Genomic DNA, 20,552 nt, shown 5'->3' on the forward strand with positions numbered 1-20,552 from the left:
ATGTTCTCCCCCTTATTGCTACCTAAAGTGAGGAATGCTCATATGCCAAGCCTGCCACCTCCTTCATCCTCCCAATTCCTTAAGTGTTCCATTTCAATTTATTTATTTGTATCCCCCTTCATTACTTTTAAAAATAACTCAAAGTACAGAATATATCCAGCCCAGTGAGTTGGGCTAAGGCAGTCATCCAGCTGGCCTTCATGCTTAAAGTGAGACTAGAACTCACAGTCTCCTGGTTTCTAGCCTGGTGTCTTAACCACTAGACCTATGATGGTGAACCTATAGCACACGTGCTACAGGTGGCACATGGAGCCCTCTCTGTGGGCACACGAGTGGTCGCCCCAGGTCAGCTCCACTGCACATGCGTGCACGCCTCCCACCGGCCAGCTGGTTTTCAGGACTCTGCTGTACATGTGCAGGGATGGGGTGCATGTTGGAGACGCATGCACATGCATGGGGGATGGGGTGCATATGCGGGCATCATGCATGGATGTGGGCGGCAGAGGTCACAGGGGGGTTGCACATGCATGCACAGGGATTGAGTGTATGCACAGGGATTGAGCGTGCATGCACAGGGTGGAGGGAACACGGGGATCATGCATGCATGCATGGGAAGATTGGCATGTGCCAGGAGAGTCACACTCATATTGCATTATGGGTGCACGCTTGCTGTAGCACATGCACACTTTCAGCACACAACGACAAAAAGGTTAGCCATCACTACACTAGATCAAACTCTCTCATTTCCTGGATTTTTGTTGTCTCACTTCCTGTATTGGATCATCAATCGCTGCAAAAAATGTAGAGAAGTCATGTGATGACCACAATGATTTAGGACCATAATTCTGGGCTCAATGACAGTCATGACTATGTATAATGTTATCTGATATTGCTGGAAATTTTTTAAAAATATGAAAGGCTAGAATAAAGTGTAGCAATTGGTAACAACTTCTATTTTACAGTATGTGTATCTTTGTTTTTGTTCTATGAAAAGTAAAAATAAAATAATTTGTGTTTTTCTATGGTATAACTAGTAAGTATATTTTGTTATAACTTGAATATCATTAAATCAATGAAATAAATTTACATTTGTTAAGAGGCTAAGTAATTCATATGTACTATATTGCCAAAAGTATTCACTCACCTGCCTTTACTCGCATATGAACTTGCTTTAACTTTAACCTGTGATTATGTCTTCCCAACTGAATTGCTGTTAGTATTTCCCCCCCTTTGGATTCATTGTTGAGTCACTGACACTGCATTAGTGCCCATAATGTAGCTAGATATTTCCTTAGTCTACTCCATGCTTCATTCATTTTTATTATCCTACAGATGCATATCAGTTATAATGTGATTTCCCCAAATTAATTTTTTCATTATTCTTTGTGCTAATTATAGTTAGTCTGGATTTTATCAGACTGATTTTCATTTATCTGTTCTGTATTAATATGAGTATTGGGTAGAGAATTTGTAACAACATCCATTAGACACCAGTCAGCAGAGTTCTGGAGCATGGGGCAGGTCCATATGGGAATGCATGGGGCAGACAGAAGTTGAGGGGAGCAGGTAGTCCTGCAAGTAGCTCGGTTCTATGGTATCTAAAGCTTTAAAGGCAATAACCAGGAAACTTGAATTGTACTTGAACATCTATTGGGAGCTAATATAAGTTCATATGCAAATAAAGGCAGGTAAGCAAATACCATGTTTTCCCGAAAATAAGACAGTGACTTATTTTCTTTTGACCCCCAATAAGCACTTGGCCTTATTTTTGGGGAGGTCTTATTATTTTTGAAGTGCAGAGGTGGCGAGCGTTGTAACCTCATTGCTGCTGCTGTGACGCAATTGTTTCGGGGAGGCCTTATTTTTGGGAGGTCTTATTTTAGCACATGTGTTCAAAAGCCTGATTGGGCTTATTATCCAGGGAGGTCTTATTTTTGGGAAAACAGGTTCCTTTTGGCAATATAGTGTATTTCAAAATAGACCCAATTTTAATTGTTTTGGGAATAGAAACTCGAAATAATCCTTTTCCTTGGTTGCAAAAATCTCGAGAACATTGATTTTCTTTTAAAATGTGAAAAAATTGTTCCAAAGGTAATGTAGCTAGTCCTCAATTTACAACCGTTGATTAGTGACTGAAGTTATAATGGCACTGAAAAAACTGATTTATGACCATTTTTCACACTTATGTTCATTGCAATAACTCCAGGGTCAGGTAATCACAATTCAGACACTTGGCAACTAACTCATATTTATGGCGACTGCAGTGTCCCAGGAACATGTGATCACTCTTTGTAACCCATGGCCTCATGATCAAAATTTGGAAGCTTGGCAACTGACTCATACTTACGATCCTTTATGACACAGTGCCTCCAGGTCATGTGACCACCTTTTGTAACCACCTGGCAAGCAAAGTCAATGCAGAAACTAGATTCACTTAACAACCATGTTACTAATTTAACAACTGCAGTGATTCACTTGACAATTTGTGGCCAGAAAGCTTGTAAAATGAAGTAAAACTCACTTAGCAATTGTCTCATTTGGCAACAGAAATTTTGAGCTCAGTTATGGTTGTAAGTCAAAGAGTGTCTACACATGTAGTGGGACAATTTTTACAGTTGCTATACTTCTATTAAAATTAATGTTAAAAGCTATTTGTGACTTAAGGCTTGTTGAAACTAGTGAGAAATAATAGCAACTTTGGGGATGGTGTTTCTTAGATTCAGCTTAGTGTTCTCTTTGCATGGTAATATTCGCCTTACGACCACAACAGAGGCCAAAATTTCTTGTTGCTAAACAAGACAGTGATTAAGTGAGTTTTACCCCATTTTGCAACCTTTCTTGCCACAGTTGTTCACTGAATCCCTATAGTAGTTAAGTTAGTAATATTTCTTCACTTGTAAAGTGAATCTGGTTTCCCCATTGACTGCTTACCAGAAGGTCGCAATGACCTCAAGGCACTGAGTCATAAAGGCATTCATGACCTGACAAATGCATGCATGACAAAAGCAAGCCGGCAAAACCGTGGTAAGAAAACCGTGACGTCTAAATCGCGCCCACAACAGCGTGCTGACAACAGCATGGCAGTAATAGCAATAGCAGTAGACTTATATACCGCTTCATAGGGCTTTCAGCCCTCTCTAAGCGGTTTACAGAGAGTCAGCATATTGCCCCCAACAATCTGGGTCCTCATTTTACCCACCTCGGAAGGATGGAAGGCTGAGTCAACCCTGAGCCGGTGAGATTTGAACCGCTGAACTGCTGATCTAGCAGTAGCCTGCAGTGCTGCATTTAACCACTGCGCCACCTCGGCTCTTTTTATGCCAACAAAAGCGTGATTAGGGTTAGGGTTAGGGTTAGGTTCAGGGTTAGGGTTAGGGATAGTACGTTGTTTTCGCATTGTTTGTTGAATGTGTGCTTTTGTCGGCGTGCTGTTGTGGGCGCGATTTCGACATAGTGGTTTTCTCGCTGCGGTTTTGTCGGCACGCTTTTGTCATGTGCACATTTGTCGGTGAACCAAAGGCATTATGATCATCTGGCCATGGGGATGCCAAATTGTCGTAACTGTGAAAAACGATCATAAGTCATTTTTTCATTGACATTGTAGCACTAAGCGAATGGTTATAAGTCTAGGACTCCATGTACATTCCTCTATGGTTGTACGTAACTCATGTGAATTTACATTGGTGACAAACTTTCCTTGAACTTCAGTCACCATGACAAACAACGTTGTTGAACCGGTTAATATTAGATTTAGATTTAGATTTAGATAAATTTATTTATAGGCTGCCCTTTTCCCTGAGGGGACTCAGGGCGGCTTACAACGTATAGGGAAGGGAGTACACACAATGACATATAAAAACAGTACGTAATTAAAAGTGAAAGCAACATTCATCATTCGGGAGGGGACGGATTATAATCTTTAACCCCAGGCCTTATTAATAAGTTATTTTCTCTTCCTCCTAGGACCAGCAAGCCCCAGATGTCTGACAAGATGTCAAGTTTTTTGCACATTGGAGACATTTGTTCTTTGTATGCAGAAGGTTCAACAAATGGATTTATCAGCACTTTGGGGTAAGAGCCACCATTTTTTTTGCTTGCATGCCATATATTTATTGACTGTCATTTGAAAAATACAGGACTAGTCATCTAATAGTGTATGCCAGTGGTTCTCAACCTGTGGTCCATGGACTCCTGGTAAGGCCGCAAAGTCTTGAAGAAATGTTACGATTTAAAGCTTAGGTTAAGACTTAGGTGTCCGTGGCCATGCTCCATGGCCACAAAAGGTATTTAAAATGGGTCCGGAATAAAGAAAAGGTTGAGAACCTTTGGTGCAGTGGTGGGATTCAATTTTTTTTACTACTGGTTCTGTGGGATAGCTTGGTGGGCATGACATGGCTTGGTGGGCGTGGCAGGGGAAGGATACTGTAAAATATCCATTCTCTTCCCACTCCAGAGGAAGGTTACTGCAAAATCCCCATTCCCTCCCGATCAACTGGGACTCGGAAGGCAGAGAATAGATGGGGGCGGGGCCAGTCAGAGGTGGTATTTACCGATTATCCAAACTACTCAAAATCTTCCGCTACCTGTTCTCCAGAACTGGTCAGAACTTGCTGAATACCACCTCTTCACTGGTGCATGCCATCATCTAGCGTTTAACAGTACTGGGTATCTCTTTTTCCCCCCTACAGCCATAAATCCTGGGTTAAGAAGTTTCCCAGGTGAGTGAATACATTTCAGCCAAATCTAAATATTTTTCTTTAAAAAAAAACCTGCCTCTTACTTTCCTTCATTTTTGATGCTCTGAGGACATTCTTAAAAGGGATATCAAAGAACAGAACTATGCAGCTTTATATTCTGGGTGAAGAATTGGGAATAAAAGGTGTTCTTGTTAGCAATGAAGTAATGAATATGGTGCACAGTGGGGTTTTTCTTCTTCTCTTTCTTGACACATTATGAACTTGAGACAAATCTTACTTTGTAGACTTGATAATCATTGTTAGCAATCTTTTTTTTTAGTAAACTTGGAACTGAGTAAGTGGAAGGCATTTACTTTATATTTTTTATTTTATTTTATTATTTTATTTTATTTATTTTACACCACCCGATTCCTACCCGATTGTGGGCAGTTTATAGATGAAAGCACTCAGGAAAATAAAATAATATAGTGATAAAGATAAGAGAACGAAAGATGGCAAAATCTGAGCAACAATCAAACCCAACATTTCCAATATGGGATCTTTAGTCACCCTCACCAAAATCCTGAGTGAAGATCCAGCTCTTTAAGGCTCTGCAAGACACCAGCAGGATGGATCTGTGGGAGAAGCAGGTGCTGTTACAGGTCTCAATAGATGGCATTGATTAATTGATAAGAACCCAGGCCATGCCAACTTTCCAAGATCAAATTATCTGGGCAGATATTATGGGAGGTAGGCGGTTCTTCGAGTATCCAAACCCTATGCTATTCATTTAGGGGACTAGAGGTGACATGATAACAGTGTTCCGATATCTCAGGGGTTGCCACAAAGAAGGGGAGTCAAACTGTTTCCCAAAGAACCTGAGGGTAGAACAAAAAGCAATAGGTGGAAACTAATCAAGGAGAAGCAACTTAGAAGTAAGGAGAAATTTTCTGACAGAACAATTAATCACTGGAACTACTTATCTCCAGAAGTAGTGAATGCTAGAAAACTCTGGACGTTTTTAAGAAGGTGGGATAACCATTTATCTGAAGCAGTGTAGGGTTTTCTGCTTAAGCAGGGGATTGGACTAGAAGACCTCCAAGGTCCCTTCCAACACTGTTATTCTATTATATTTATATTAAATAGGTAATCCATGATTTACGACTTTAATTGCTCCCCAAATCTCTCTTTGCTATGTGAAACATTTGTTAAGTCAGTTTTGCTCCATTTTACAATCTTTCTTGCCAGAGTTGTTAAGTGAATCAGGCAGCTGTTTGTTCAGTAATACAGTTGTTAAGTGAATCTGGCTTCCCCATTGACTTGATTTGTCAGAAGGTCACAAAAGGAGATCACCTGATTCCAGGACACTGCAACTGTCATAAATATGTGTCAGTTGCCAAGGGTTTGAATTTGGATAATGTGATGTTGGGGATGCTACAACCATCGTAAGTGTGAAAAACAGTCATAAGTCAGTTTTTTCAGTGCCTTTGTAACTTTAAATGGTCACTAAATGATTTTTTAATTTTTAAGTTGAAACTATCTACTAAATACAGAATTTTCAGGGTGTGCTTCAAAAATTTCAGCAATGGGTTCTCTTTCCGGTTGCTTGGTGGGCGTGGCCATGGTGGCGGGGCATAATTAGTCTACTGCACTATAGCGCGGGGGGCATTTTCGCCTTCCCCAGGCTACGGAGGATTTCCTCGAGCCTCTGGGAGGGTGAAAATTGTCTCCCCAGGCTCTGGAGGCCCTTTGTAGACAGGAAACGGCCTTCTGGAACTTCCAGGAGGCCTGTTTTTCCCCCCTTCTCCAGCCTCCATGTGGGCCTTGCACTTATCACACATCCAAAATGGGCCGTGTGGAGACTCCTGGGAGGGGAGGGGCAGGGTGGGCAGGGCCAGCAAGGAGTGGGATTTGGAGGTTCTCTGAACCAGCCATAATGTTAGCTAGATTCTCCAGAATCCAGGTGAACCCGTAGCAGCTCACCCCTGAGAATTTTAAATGCCTACTCTTAGGAGTTTGGTAGTGCGTATGAATTTTGAATTAAAATTGTTTGGTGAACTCACACCTCGAAATGTGCAAAGCTATGGTTTATTTTAATTTACTGAGTAAGACAAAATGGACTGGTTTTTATATTGAATAAAAAAAATTAAAGTACTGTATAATAACTAATCTTCATTAGACTATTAAGCAAACCAGATTGTGGCTTAGTGTAATATTTGAACTCAGCCATTGGCTGTGTGTGGACTTTGTATTATGAATGGATGATGCTGAACCCAAACAACAGGGAGCCTTGGCTCATATATCACCTCTCTTTTCCAACACCATTGTTAGTCTTTATTGCCCATACCTTGCTAATATTCCTTGAACCTACCAAATTTCAAACAATATAATTTGTTTTTTGCTTGCAGTGGACCAGTTATGACCTGTAGGTTATGAAAGTGATTTGTTTAAACAAGTCATAAAGTGGTTAACGTGAAATAAAGTATGCTTCTTCAAAACTTATATTTTCCTGGTCGCTATGAAAGGAGTGGTAGGATAAACACTGATATAAATGCTTTTTAGAAGTTATTTTCATATTAAGATTTGGTTTCATGCTCCATCTAAACTAGATTCCGAGACTACTGGGTTTTATACTTTTATATATATAAGTCCGTGATGGCGAACATATGGCACACATGCCACAGGTGGCACACGGAGCCATTTCTGAGGGCACGCGAGGCATTGCCTGTCAGCTCCAGCCACATGCATGTGCTGGCCAGCAAATTTTGGCCTTCACTTTTTGGGCAATTTTTACCCTCTGGAGGCTTTTCTGAAGCCTCCAGAGGGAGAAAAACCGTCCAACGCGCAAACCGGAATTCTGGAACTGACTTCTGGTTTGCATGTTGGGCTGTTTTTTGGGTTCCACCACAAAACCGCGGAGGACAAAATCGCGCTCGACGAAAGCGCGCATTTGACGTCATCACAGCGCGACGAAAACATCGCGCTGTGATCGAAAAATGTAAAAATAAAGCGAAAACCTTACCCTAACCCCCCCAAACCTAACCCCAAACCTAACCCTAAACCTAACCCTAAACCTAACCCTTAACCTAACCCTAAATCTAACCCTAAACCTAACCGTTAACGTAACGCTAAACCTAACGCTAACCCTTAACCTAACGCTAAACGTAACCCTAACGCTCTAAACCTAACCCTAACCCTTAACCTAACCCTAACCCTAAACCTAACCCTTACCTTTATGTGAATCGGTTTGCTTTAATTTTAATTTTATTTCAATTTTTATTTTTTTTCGTCGCGCTGTGATGACGTCACATGCGCGCTTTCGTCGAGCGCGATTTTGTCCTCCGCGGTTTTGACGGGTCACGGTTTTTTGCCCTCCAGAGGTTTTAGGGAAGACTCCTGAAGCCTCCGGAGGGAGAAAAATGGCCCAATGCACAAACCGGAAGTTGGGAGTTGTGTACGCATGTGCAGGAGAGGGCATTTCATTATGGGTGTGGGTACATGCACGCTTGATGCGCCCCCAGTCCTCTCGCTTTTGTCACGCCTCAACAAAAAGGTTAGCCATCACTGATATAAGTGGTACTTTTGAGAAGTGATTTATATAGTGTATATATAGTTTATTCTATATTATCTAGTAATTTTCCGTTAGAAATATGGGAAGCATTCTTTGCATGCTTCTAGAAGGCAATAAAATAATATAAAATGTAAAATTTTGATAAGAAACTTGGCAGTGTTTCTTCTGAAGTTTTCGGAGTATAAGACGCACCTTTTTCCTCAAAAAAGAGGCTGAAAATCTGGGTGCATCTTATACACTGAATGCAGCATTTTTGGCCTCGCAAAACCCCACCACCTTTACCAAAATGGCTGTGCATAGCCTTTAGGAGGCTTTCAGAGTGCTCCTGGGGGCTGTGGGGGCAGAAATGAGTGAAAAATGGGCCATTTTTTGCTCAATTTTGCCCCACCAGCCCCCAGGAGCCTCTATAAGCCTCCTAAAGGCAAGACATGCCATTTTTTCTGGGGGGAGGTCTGCAGAGTGCAAAAACTTTTTTTAATTTACCTCTTCAAAATCTTGGTGTGTCTTATACTCTGGTGCGTCTTATACTCTGAAAAATATGGGATTTAGATGTTAAAAAGTAATCAGAAGCAACATATCTTATATGAAATACTTTTTTTACAGATGGCCTTAAACTAAGAGACTATTGCATGATAATTACAAAAAGAAGAACAGAATTGCTTTTCTTATATATCTATGTTGCTTTTCTGGCAATGTATTCATTGGATAACAATTTAAATATTAAACTAAGAGATAAGTTACACAGAGGTAATAATTTTTTTTCATAACCTTTTCGGAAGCAAACAGAATTTGGTTTCTGGCATCTATATTTCTTCAGCAGACAGAATCTCAAATATAACAAGATACAGTATATTACCCAAATATTTAAAAAAAAAACCATACACAACAGTAGTAACAGCAATTCTTTGTTAAATTCAATAGAAATTTCCAAGTGGACAATCTAAAAGTGTTTATGTACCTATGTAAATATAGGACATACATGATAAAATCAAATTTCACCGTTCTACTGTATTATCAAGGGACGCAGTAGCTAAGACGCTGAATTTGTCAATCAGAAAGGTCGGCAATTCAGCGGTTTGAATCCCTAGTACCGTGTAATGGAGTGAGCTCCCGTTACTTGTCCCAGCTTCTGCCAACCTAGCAGTTCAAAAGCATGTAAAAATGCAAGTAGAAAAATAGGAACCACCTTTGGGTCCTATTTTTCCCCCCTAACCCTAACCACATGACCACAGAGACGTCTTCAGACAGAGCTGGCTCTTTGGCTTTGAAACAGAGATGAGCACCGCCCCCTAGAGTCGGGAACAACTAGCACATATGTGCGAGGGGAACTTTTATCTTTACCTTACTGTATTACCATTTTTAAGAAACTTCAAGCAATAAGAGATGTAACAGATAGAATATAAATTTACAAAACTGAAGTATTGTTGTCACAAAATTCTGTAGAATAGATGAAGCATTATGGACAAAAGACTGTGTTTCTTTGAACATAGGAAGAGCCTGATTTTTTTTTAGCTCAGAGCAAATGTATCTAGGATGGGAAAGTGACTTGGAGTCTCATCTGTTCTGGAGGATTTACAGGGCTCAAAAACCACTTTTGATTCACAATTGAATAAGAAAGTTTTAATGAAAATGCTAGTTATTGATGACTACAGTATTCTCTGCTTTAGCAGATGGTAGCACCTACCTTGGCTGAACTTAGAAGAGAAGAATATTCTTGTTACTATGAGAATGGGAATATTCCAGGAATGTTAGCTAGATTGAGAAAATGAAAGGACTATTTTAGAAGAAGATAGTGGCGAATCACTTTTGCATTATTGCCCCAAAATCTCCATAGATGGATCCATGTAATCATGGGCTTGACTCAAAGGAGTTATTTATTTGTTTACACTATTTTTAAGTATGCTTTACAAAAATGTGGACAACTCCAATATGCAATGTCCCATTTATTAAACATACTTAAGTTACTGAATTTTACTTCTCTGCAGGCAACTCTACTTTTATTGTAAAGAAGAACTGAAGCACTTGGGAACTGAAAATGTATATATGAAGAAAGTTATGGGGAACTGAGAACCTTCTATTGAGAAGGCAGGAAGGAAATCGTTATAAATGTTGCAGCTGCTTTATCTGCTAAAAGAAGCAGTTATGAGATAAACAGAGAAGCTAAATAAAATTTTGAATGCCTTCCCAAGATCTTCAAGTATTAATACATATAGGCTGTTGTGATCACATAGATATTAATAATTGCCTTCTTTGTGTGAGCAGCATTGATTTGGTATTAATTCTTGAGTAGTTTTATTAAGTATCAATTATTTGAAGTTTCATTTCATGCTTTTGCTGGAAAAAGCTGCAGTATTGAACTCTAAGCCACTGCTTAGCCTGTGTATGAATATTCCCCAATTCTTAGGCAACATCTAGTATCTTATAGTTAGTGTTCAGGAAGAGTTTTAAGCATGTGGGAAAACATAATTAGAATAATGGTCAAATGGCTAAGATGACATGCAGCCTTAGCATAACTAATGTTATATTAGTAGTCCAGAATCCTCAGTATTTTTAAAAAAAATCAAAATAGTATTTAATATGAACAATCCCCCCCACAAATATTAAAAAAATATCAATGTAAAATGTATTTATTCCTATATCACATTAAAGTCAGAAACCTGCAAGAGATTATAGATTAGAACTCATGAACAAAAAAATAAACTACCGGTATGTTTAATATATTTTTATATCCAAGTAATAAACTTAATTGCTCTTAATACTATGTATATAGTAATATTAATAGTAATTCTTTGCCTATGATCTAATTTTCAATTAAGGTGAATCTTCCCATCTAGGGGATTAACAATCTATTTGCTATAATATCAGAAAACAGTAAGATAAATTTTTATTTCATATTTCTGTTCTCTTATTTTGTATATGCATTATTTGGGGGACAGAGTGCTATGCTATAAGAAATTAGAATTTTCTTTAATAAGGTATGGAAGTGATATGAAACATCAGTTAAAATTCTCTCTTCTATATAACTGGAATCTGGCATTAGATGGCATCTGGTTTCTTCATCATGTCACATCCTTCTGTGTATGGATACCAATAATATTCTATTTCACTATATAAGCTCAGTACTACTGAGTTGAGGTCAGAGCTTTAGTTCCTTTTGGGCTTTAGATCACAAAACTACGATGTAAACTTTCAAAAATTGTAAAGCCGTATGATTCCTTTAGATAACTACCCCTGAGGTTTGGGGTCTTCTTTGTTTTGCTTTCTACAACTGATCTAGCAAGTAGCTAGACCATTACTAGCTCTGAGCTTTAAATTAAAATGATCTATTTTGCAACAGAGACTAAAGTATTGCAGAAGTTTACAATTTGCAAATCAGTGGAGGTTTGGCACTTTCTTCATCGTAGGATAAGGTTTTTAAAAACTGAATTGAAATGAAGGAAATTGGGTGTGCAAATTTGCAAAAGAAAGATCAATTTGAAATTCAGCTGGGGGGGGGGGGGCTAGAAAGAAAATAATTAAATTCTCCCAGTATATCTTTGTAAAAGAGCCAAATGGGCAGTGACTTAGAATGTAAACTTTTTACTCTAAGTCCCTAGTTCTTTTTCCTAATCACTCCTAATTGTCTATCTGAGTCTCCCACCAGAGCCATCAGAGATGGCATAGTCCAGGTCCTACCTTTAGACAATGATATAGAGTTTGTGCCTTCTCTAGCTCTGTGCCTATCTTGGAGATCTAATAGAGACTCCCCTGACCCCTTCGGTCTTTTCCAAGTCATTAAAGATTTGGATGTTCAAACAACATTTGGGCCAAGAGGTTGAGTAAGCCCAGCTGCTTACTTTCAAGTTCTTTCAGTGAGTGAATGAAGATTTTTGAATAAGGGACAATGAAGATGTGGTGGATTGCTTCTGCTTTTTAGGATCAACAATAAAGGAACAAGCAATATACTGCAGACTAGTATTTCGTAGAGCAACTATGAAGATATTCAAATGCTGTCAAGTGTTTATATCTACAAAAATCAGAATTGTACAAACTATGGTATTCCCAGAGGTGGGTTGCTCCCGGTTTGGCCAGGTTTGGCCTGGGTCACAGAAACGGCAGCAACCCAGGCCTCCAAACAGGTTCCCTGGTCTTTTCTGCCATTGCCGGCATGTTTCTGCGCATGCACAGAACAAATTACACTCAACTGCGTATGTGTGAGCAATGCAGGGCACGTGAGTGAGAGAAGCGAACCGGTATCAATCAGTACAGGAATCCACCCCTGGGTATTCCCCTGATTCTCTTTGGAAGCAAAAGTTGGTTTTTAAAGAAGTAGGAGAAGAATATTGGTGCCTTTGAACATTGCTGCTGGACAAGACTCTTAATTGCACCATGGACAGCCAAAAAAACAAATCAATTGATCATCAAACAAATCAACCTAGGGTTCTCAGTCAGGGCATAAATGACCAAGTTTATATCATTCTACCATGCTTCTCCAAAAATAAGAATATTTTTTGTTCCAAAAGATACATTGGGGCTTATTCTCTAGTTAGGTCTTATTTTGGGGGAAAATACGGTACTAAATGCATCTGGCTGATGATCTTAACTGGGGCTTATTTTTGCGGTAGGATTCATATTATGAGCATTCTTAAAAATCATGCTAGGGCTTATTTTCCAGAGGAGTCTTATTTTGGGGAAAACACGGTATTTTGGACACATTATGGGAAGGCCCAGAACTCTGGAAAATGCTCTAGTGCTGAGAAAAGTGAAAGGAAAAGAAGAAAAGGACAACCAGCAGCAATGTGGAGAGATTCAGTTACATTACAATGAACACACCTTTGGAAGACTTGAACAAATGTGTTAGGGATAGATTGTTATGGAGAAAACCTGTCTTTGTGGTCACTATGGGTTGAAAACTTGATGACACACAATCCATGTTAGATGGAATAGTAATTAAAAAGCTGGTGCTCTTTTCTTCTTTTCAATAGAAAAGATGAAAATTTAGGAGGAGCCAGAAATAGTAAAAGTTCAGATGCATAACATGAACCGTATCCCGCTGAAAGTTCTAATTCAGTAGATTGGGACTCTCTTGAATTCCTAGGAGCCAAAACAGAAACTTCGCTTGTAGCTTGTAAACTACACTCTTCATCTCAGCAAAGATCAGCCTCGTGATCTACTGAAATGTTCCATATTTATACAATGAAACCTACCAGATTTTGGAGATAGCTAAGGCCATGCTAAATTTCACTTAAAAGCATAGAGGCCACCACAAACCTTCTGCCAAATTGTCTCCAGCCTGCAATATATAAGGCTTATTTTTCTATTTTTAAAATAAATTGGAAAAACAGTGAAATGTATGTACACACCTCTTTCTGGATCACCTGCTTTTGACTTGGCCCAAATACTTCCAGAAGCAAAGTTTATTTCTAGTCTTGTAATATGTGCACCTACACTGATGTTTACAATAGCTTGCTCTGAGATAAGGCAGTATCTGGTTTCCTAGGAGTTAACAAACATGAACATCGGTCAACACATGTAATTACTTATGTATATCAATACAGCCAATGTGTTGCCTTGTCAACAGCCTTTTCATGTAAAGCTGATGCTTAATGCCAGTATGGTCACTTTAACATTTCTGGTTATAACTGGTCATTTTGCTATCATATTTTGCTGTTAGTTCACTATCTTGTCTTTTAAAACTTTTATTACTTTCTAGCAGAGCACTTATCCTGACTCAGTTTGTTTGTACATGACGATGATACAATTACCACGGTTTATGGTTTTTGATAAGTACATATAACCATGCAAGCTATCTTCTGCCTGTAGACTTGTGCAACTCATCAGTGATCATTGCTGGCTTACCCAGAGCTCCCATGGTATTCTTGCTACCCAAAGTCAGATACAGAAAATCTATGATTGTGATTTCAAGGGAATTGTAGGTTGATGTAAATGCAGAACTATTTCATTATATGGGCATTTTTCTACATCGCAGCTAAGTTCGATCTGTGGATGCATGCATAGGGTTTTTAATGACAATTTTAACAAATTTATTTCATTATATAATGAAATATGCAGTATATGCAGTCCAGTGGTTGCAACGGGGCCGGCAACTTCCACATGAACGTGCAAAGCATGCATGCGCTTGGCATGTGCATGCGCCATACCTTCCAGCGATGCCTCCACAAGCTTCCGTGATGCTCCAGCTGCTTGGCGGAGCATCGCACAGATGCTGTACACACCATGCGCATGTGTGGAAGTACGGAAGGCTTTAAAGGACAGGTAAGGAGCTCGGGTGGGCCTTCCAGAGTACCGTACCAAAACGGTATCTGGTGCTCCGGGCAGGCTCTGGTATGCCTGTTCCGGGGCACACCGCCTGTAACCCACCACTGATGCATCCTAAACTATAACATTTTCCAAGGGAAGATACAAGCATAAGAAATGTATATGTATAAAAAAATTAAATGAACATGTTAGGTCAATAAGAGAGTAAAAGAAACAACATCATAGGAACAACACAGGAACTATATAATGTGAAATATATGTTAAACTTATTTTGTACTGCTGTTACAAAATGTTTAATTAAACATTTTGCAATAGCAGTACAAAAGTTAAACACGCAACACATTATCTATCTATCTATCTATCTATCTATCTATCTATCTATCTATCTATCATCTATCTATCTATCATCTATCTATCTATCATCTATCTATCTATCTATCTATCTATCTATCTATCTATCTATCTATCTATCTATCTATCTATCATCTATCTATCTATCTATCTATGCACACACATACAGAAATATATATACACACAGACATACTTAGTTGTGTTCAGTTTCTTCCCACCCAGGAAGTTTAATAGGAAATATTCCTCTTTTGACTGGCTTTCTTTTCATTAAGTGCTGGTAAGTTTGATTCACATTCACATTAAAAAAAATTTTATTCAATCCATTCAAATAAAGTAATTAAAAGAATAAGAGTTTGTCAGAATAGGAAATAGTCAAATAAGTAGATATTCAGAAATCTAAAATACATAGTACACATTAATGTTTATTTAGTAAAATGGTCACAATTAAATCAGTAGACCATTTCTGTTGTATATTTCTAAATGGGTCATAACAGTGTTGATAACGGTAGTAGTCCTTGACTAATGACAAAATTGGGACCCAAATTTCCATTATTAAACAAGGCAATTGATAAGTGAGTTGTAAAATATAATAAAATAATAGTAACTTTTTTTGGTCATTGGTTGTTCGATGAATCATTGCAGGTTTTTTTTTTTAGTGAATCATGCAATCATTAAGCAAATGTGGCTTCACCCAATGATTTTGCCTGTTGGAAACTGTCTAACAAGGTCACAAATAGTGATTATATGACCCTAGGTCACTGCACCCATCATAAATACATGTTGGCTGCTAAGCACCCCCATTTTGATTACATCACCATGGGGATGCTACAACAGTGTGAGGAACAGTTGCGAGTCACTATTTTCAATGCTGTTGTTAACTTCAAATGGCCACTAAATGAATGTTGGTAAGTCAACTATATGGAGTTAGTAGTAAATAATAGCATCCAAATAGTATATACCCATTCTCTCATGCCACGCAGCAAGATACATTCATTAAAACATATATAAATTGTTATAACTTTATCTTCACTGGGATATTCTCATAAAATAAATTTAATTCTTATCCAGGGGATAATAATTCATTTTATAGCTACTGGCTGTTTCCCATTTTGGTATAAATTTGATTTGAATGCTGTTTTATTTTATGCAAGAAGAAGATAGAAAAGCATTTGTATTATTTCTCTGTATGTTCAGGAATGCATGAGAGCTAGCTCTCTAGTGTCAAAAATTACTCTTTGAAGATTCATATTTTTCTGTTCTGTCCCCCCTTCACGGCTCTTAACAAACTGAGGTAGGCAAACTTAAAAGAAAGTATTTCTTTATCAGTTTTCAGTTCAAACTGGCTTCGAGCCCAAAAATAACATAAATACAAGTCTTCGACAAGAATGCAAAACAAAACTCTTACAAGCACTGCACTTCTTCCAAAGTCTTCACGAATCAGGTTTACATGAAACACCAAAGCACTTATCCAAGTGTAACAAGCAATGTTGTACGAACCCAGGAACATACCAAGGAACGTATGGAGGAACGACGTTGACTCCTGCGACTAGGGCGTGGCAGAATCCGTCCTTTTATCTCCAAAACCCCACTAACGAGCCCCAGCTGCATCGTTAATAATTGCATTCCGAAAAGACTCACAGCAGACATCTGCTGAGTCACAACATTTTTCTCACCTTTATTTCACTTTCTGGTTTTTGAAATTCAATTACACTTGCCATTAGATGTTAAATTTATATTTACTGACAAAGAAATTAAGGGAGATTAGTATAGGTCTATTTCAAGCTATTTAGCTCTTGTCAGCGAGCCATACCCTTCCAGGATTCGAACCTGGGCTATTATTAGGTGGATGTATTAACCTCTAAGCCATTGGCTCTCCTAGCTTTGTCAGCTATACCAGGGGAAAGATTGTTTTTTACCAGGGCAACCTGGTCTACCCAAATATGGGATGAAGCACTCCACCTTTGCCTTTCAGCCCCAATCCAGGAGCCTTCACAGGCACCCACATGCCATTAGACTTACAGATGTTCCCCGAATGGAAATGAAATTGCATTTTTGAATAACACAAATGAAAATAAGAACAATAGAATGTTGTGTCAGGGAAAAGTCAGATAGTTCATTTACTTTTCTAACTTAATCTTCGATGACTTATTTCTCTTTCCTTCTTCAAAAGGATCTTAAATTGGTATCTGAAAAATACTAGTTTGGAGATTGTAATGTTAATTCTGTTCCCCATTTTTGCTTATTGCAGACTTGTTGATGACCGATGTGTTGTACAACCAGAAACGGGTGATCTTAACAGTCCTCCCAAAAAATTCAGAGGTAAGACATTCAACTGCACCTTCACTTACACATTCAAATAATATTTCTCTGCTGGCGGATAAATAAAATTAATGGTTTTGCTGAATGTTATGTTAAAGAACGTAAAGATGTTTTGTCACTTTTCATGGAGTTTTTAAGGCCTTTTTAAAAAAATCACATGTAATGTAATTTTACTCATTACACCAAGCATTGTACATTGGTTTCACTTTTTATTTCACTGATTTATCTATGCTGACAGCTATCCTAATGGCATTTCCCCACCAACTCAAAGTGATGTCCATCATCCTTGAGTCATTTGTGTACTGAAAAGTCTACTAAACGGTTCAGTTTTCTTCTTTAAAAGCTGTACAGTTGGAGGAGTCACAGTGCTCCTACATAGGCACTCCTACTGTTGTATATAATGTACTAGCCGATAACCCAGCATTGCCCATGTATTTATTTATAGAGGGAAAATGTCTGGACCAAATGTAATTTCTAATATTGGATTTTCCCCTTTACCAGTGTAGCCATTACCCCTTGCCAGGGTAATGGCTATACAGTACTCAATAAGGGGGTTCCCATATGGAGTACTGTGTAGCCATTACTATGGCAACTCCACTGCGTTGCACAGTAGAAGCCATTTTAAGGCCCAACAGATTGTATCTTAATAGAACACACACCCGAGGGGTTTTAGGGATGTCTTACCCCCACAATATTTGTTTCCAGAGTGTAAGTCATCTGTGTACCACGTTTGGTTGAAATTGCTCAAGGTGTTCCAGAGTTATGCTGGAACACACACACACACACACACACACACACACACACACACACACACATTCAGTAAGTAGTTCCTTCTATTTAAATGAAATGTAGGTAGCAACCTATATCCATTATTTCTGGTTTTAGTTTCTGTAGCAATGGAAAATAGTTTCTGTGTTCTCCATGGAACCCTGCAATGTACTTGAATGCTGATATCATGTTTCTTCTTAATCTATAAAGTTCATGCCTACATAAATACATCTTATTTCCTTCTGACTGTCTTTATAGAGCATACTCTCAGATCCCTGTATTGTAATCGGTGCCATTTTCTGATTTGTTTTAATTTGTCACTTTTTCTGGAAATCTGGTTCCCAGTGATATTTCTTCTAGATAATCACCACACTCAGAATAGGAATTCATCTGACTTAGGTTTAGCTTCAGCTTCCTTTCTGGGGTTCATTTTGCACACCATCCTGTCATAATTCAAACCAGATAAAGTTTTCTTAAAAGTCATGAGAGAAACTGAGTCACAAGCAGCACTTTTATTTAGTATTTCCCTCCCTTCTCCTCCCTTACCGTTCCCTTCCCTTCCTATGTATCTACTATTAGTGGTATTCCATCTGCGCTTGGGGCATTTTTGCTCGACAGCTGGTTTATTGCTTCTTGCTCTCCACTTTCTAATAGAGTCAGGTCCAGAAAATATATTTTCTCTACAAATATTTCTTTTATTGTGTAATCCCATTTATAAATAGTTTCTATATTCCTATAGTTTTTGTGTGTGTGTGTTCTTGTCACTTCATTGCTTCTTTTAGATTTCTGCCAGTACTGTTCTTGAATAACCTTATCTGTAAATGTCTTTGTGATTTTCCTTTTCTTGTCATTTTTCTTTGTACGTTGACATTTTCAGTTAAAATGGTATACTTTGTCCTCTTTCTACTGGAAAGCTTATATTCAATGATTATACTTCCTCTGTGACTATGGCTTTCATTCAATGTCCTTTCTTGGTTTCAAGCTGTTTGGATCTATCTTTTTTTACCATTTTTTTCTGCTTGATTCATTTATCTTTTATCTCTTCACATGCCCCTACAGATTCTCTTTTGCTAGAGTTAAAAGCATTGATTCTGTATCTTATATTAAATTTTAATGTTCTCCATTAAAGTTTTGTTGGTGTACCAATGCTCCTTTTTAAATCTAATACCTAATTTATTCAATTTTAATGTTCCAAATACCACATCCTTTCTGAGTAATGCACTTAGCAATTCTTGAAACTTGCTATTGATTGATTATGTGCCATCAAGTACGTAGTTTTCCATTCCTAGCAACCACCTAGATAAATTTTCTATCATGGCCATCCAGTCCTTACTTGTTCTTTTCAATGGTGTACACAGCACCATCATAACCAAGTCCATTTACCTTCTATGGTTTTCTCCCTCTCTTTTTTCTCCCTTTCACATAATTCCTCAATGTTTGCTACATTTGCACTTTTAGTAAAGGCATAGGCATTAATTTATTCTTATTGTCATTGTTGTGCGGTTTATTGGGTTATAACCAAGAACGTGTCTCTTTTCAATATGTGAACATCATCATTGCAACAGTAAATATCCATTCTGTAGGAAGAATGTTCTGCCTTTGTTTATTTGGTTGTCCTCCACAGGCTGTATAACTGATTGTATTGTTGCTGTAAACCATTTTTACTCCAAATATAGAGTGTAAATCATTCAAATCAGTTAATAATTGGAGAAGCATATGAACCTAGTTAGGAAAATAAATATTGCCATTTTAGCAGTGGAAAAAAATTAGAAATGACAAACAGAAACCACACATTGTATAATGAGTGAAAAACAAAATAACAAAAACTATTTTGAAGTCAAATTATTATGAAAAGTCTCTCTAAGAAAAGAAAAATGGGTTGATAGCTCTTCCTTGGTTTTGCAAATCATGTTGCATGGTCATTCTTAATAAGCAGTATGATTTAGATGTCTAATTCTGATAAGAAACAACAAGACTCGGCATGCTAAATAAGTATGGAAATCCTATATCTGTGATTTTCATACCATTATATTATTACTGTTTTACATTTGTTTTCTACTTTCTTTGCAAACAAACGAATGAAGTTCTCTCTTATTTTGAGCTTGATTCCTGGTGATTTCATATAAATGCCATAAAGTTTATTTGACTGAATTATTCGCTGTTATTGCCTTCTGAAATATTGCTCTTATATCATAGACTTTAGACCTGGTACAATTTACTGGGCCTATCTAAATATTACTAAGTATAACCTTAACTATCACAAAGTGTTGTATCTGTTTATTCTTTTTATATATATATAGATGAAGTTTTTTATTTTTTTTGAGATAGTCATTCAGACTTTAAGCATACATTAAAATTTATTAACGGTCTAGAAGATCCACATTTACATCATGAAGATCAACATGATATAAATAAAGTCTGGCATGTAATATCTGATACTATAAATATAAAATGGTGGTATGGAGTTGTATTGAATATTTTTAATTATTTTAATAATTGAAGAATGTAGTAAGTAAGAGAGTTATTTGAAATGCAACTAGAATATAGTGAGGACACAAAGGGCAGAACTGTGCCATAGAAAAGGACAAAGCATTTTGCATTTGTTTTTG

The 20,552-nt window shown here is 37.9% G+C and overlaps 1 protein-coding gene across 2 annotated transcripts in view; it reads left to right on the top strand.

The window, feature by feature from the left end:
- ITPR1 (inositol 1,4,5-trisphosphate receptor type 1) overlaps positions 1 to 20,552 on the top strand; it is a 256,332-nt gene that overhangs the window by 39,315 nt on the left and 196,465 nt on the right. For both annotated transcript variants that reach the window (XM_087708906.1, XM_087708907.1), the window contains exons 2-3: positions 3,964 to 4,071; positions 17,105 to 17,175. In XM_087708906.1, coding sequence (XP_087565032.1) covers positions 3,980 to 4,071; positions 17,105 to 17,175 — 163 coding nt within the window. In that variant the 5' untranslated portion in view covers positions 3,964 to 3,979. The remainder of the gene's footprint in view (positions 1 to 3,963; positions 4,072 to 17,104; positions 17,176 to 20,552) is intronic.

The sequence above is a fragment of the Thamnophis sirtalis genome, unplaced genomic scaffold (genome assembly GCF_051295495.1).
Source record: "Thamnophis sirtalis isolate CommonGarterSnake01/CBP01778 unplaced genomic scaffold, rThaSir2_p1.2 scaffold_3, whole genome shotgun sequence".
NCBI lineage: Eukaryota > Metazoa > Chordata > Lepidosauria > Squamata > Natricidae > Thamnophis > Thamnophis sirtalis.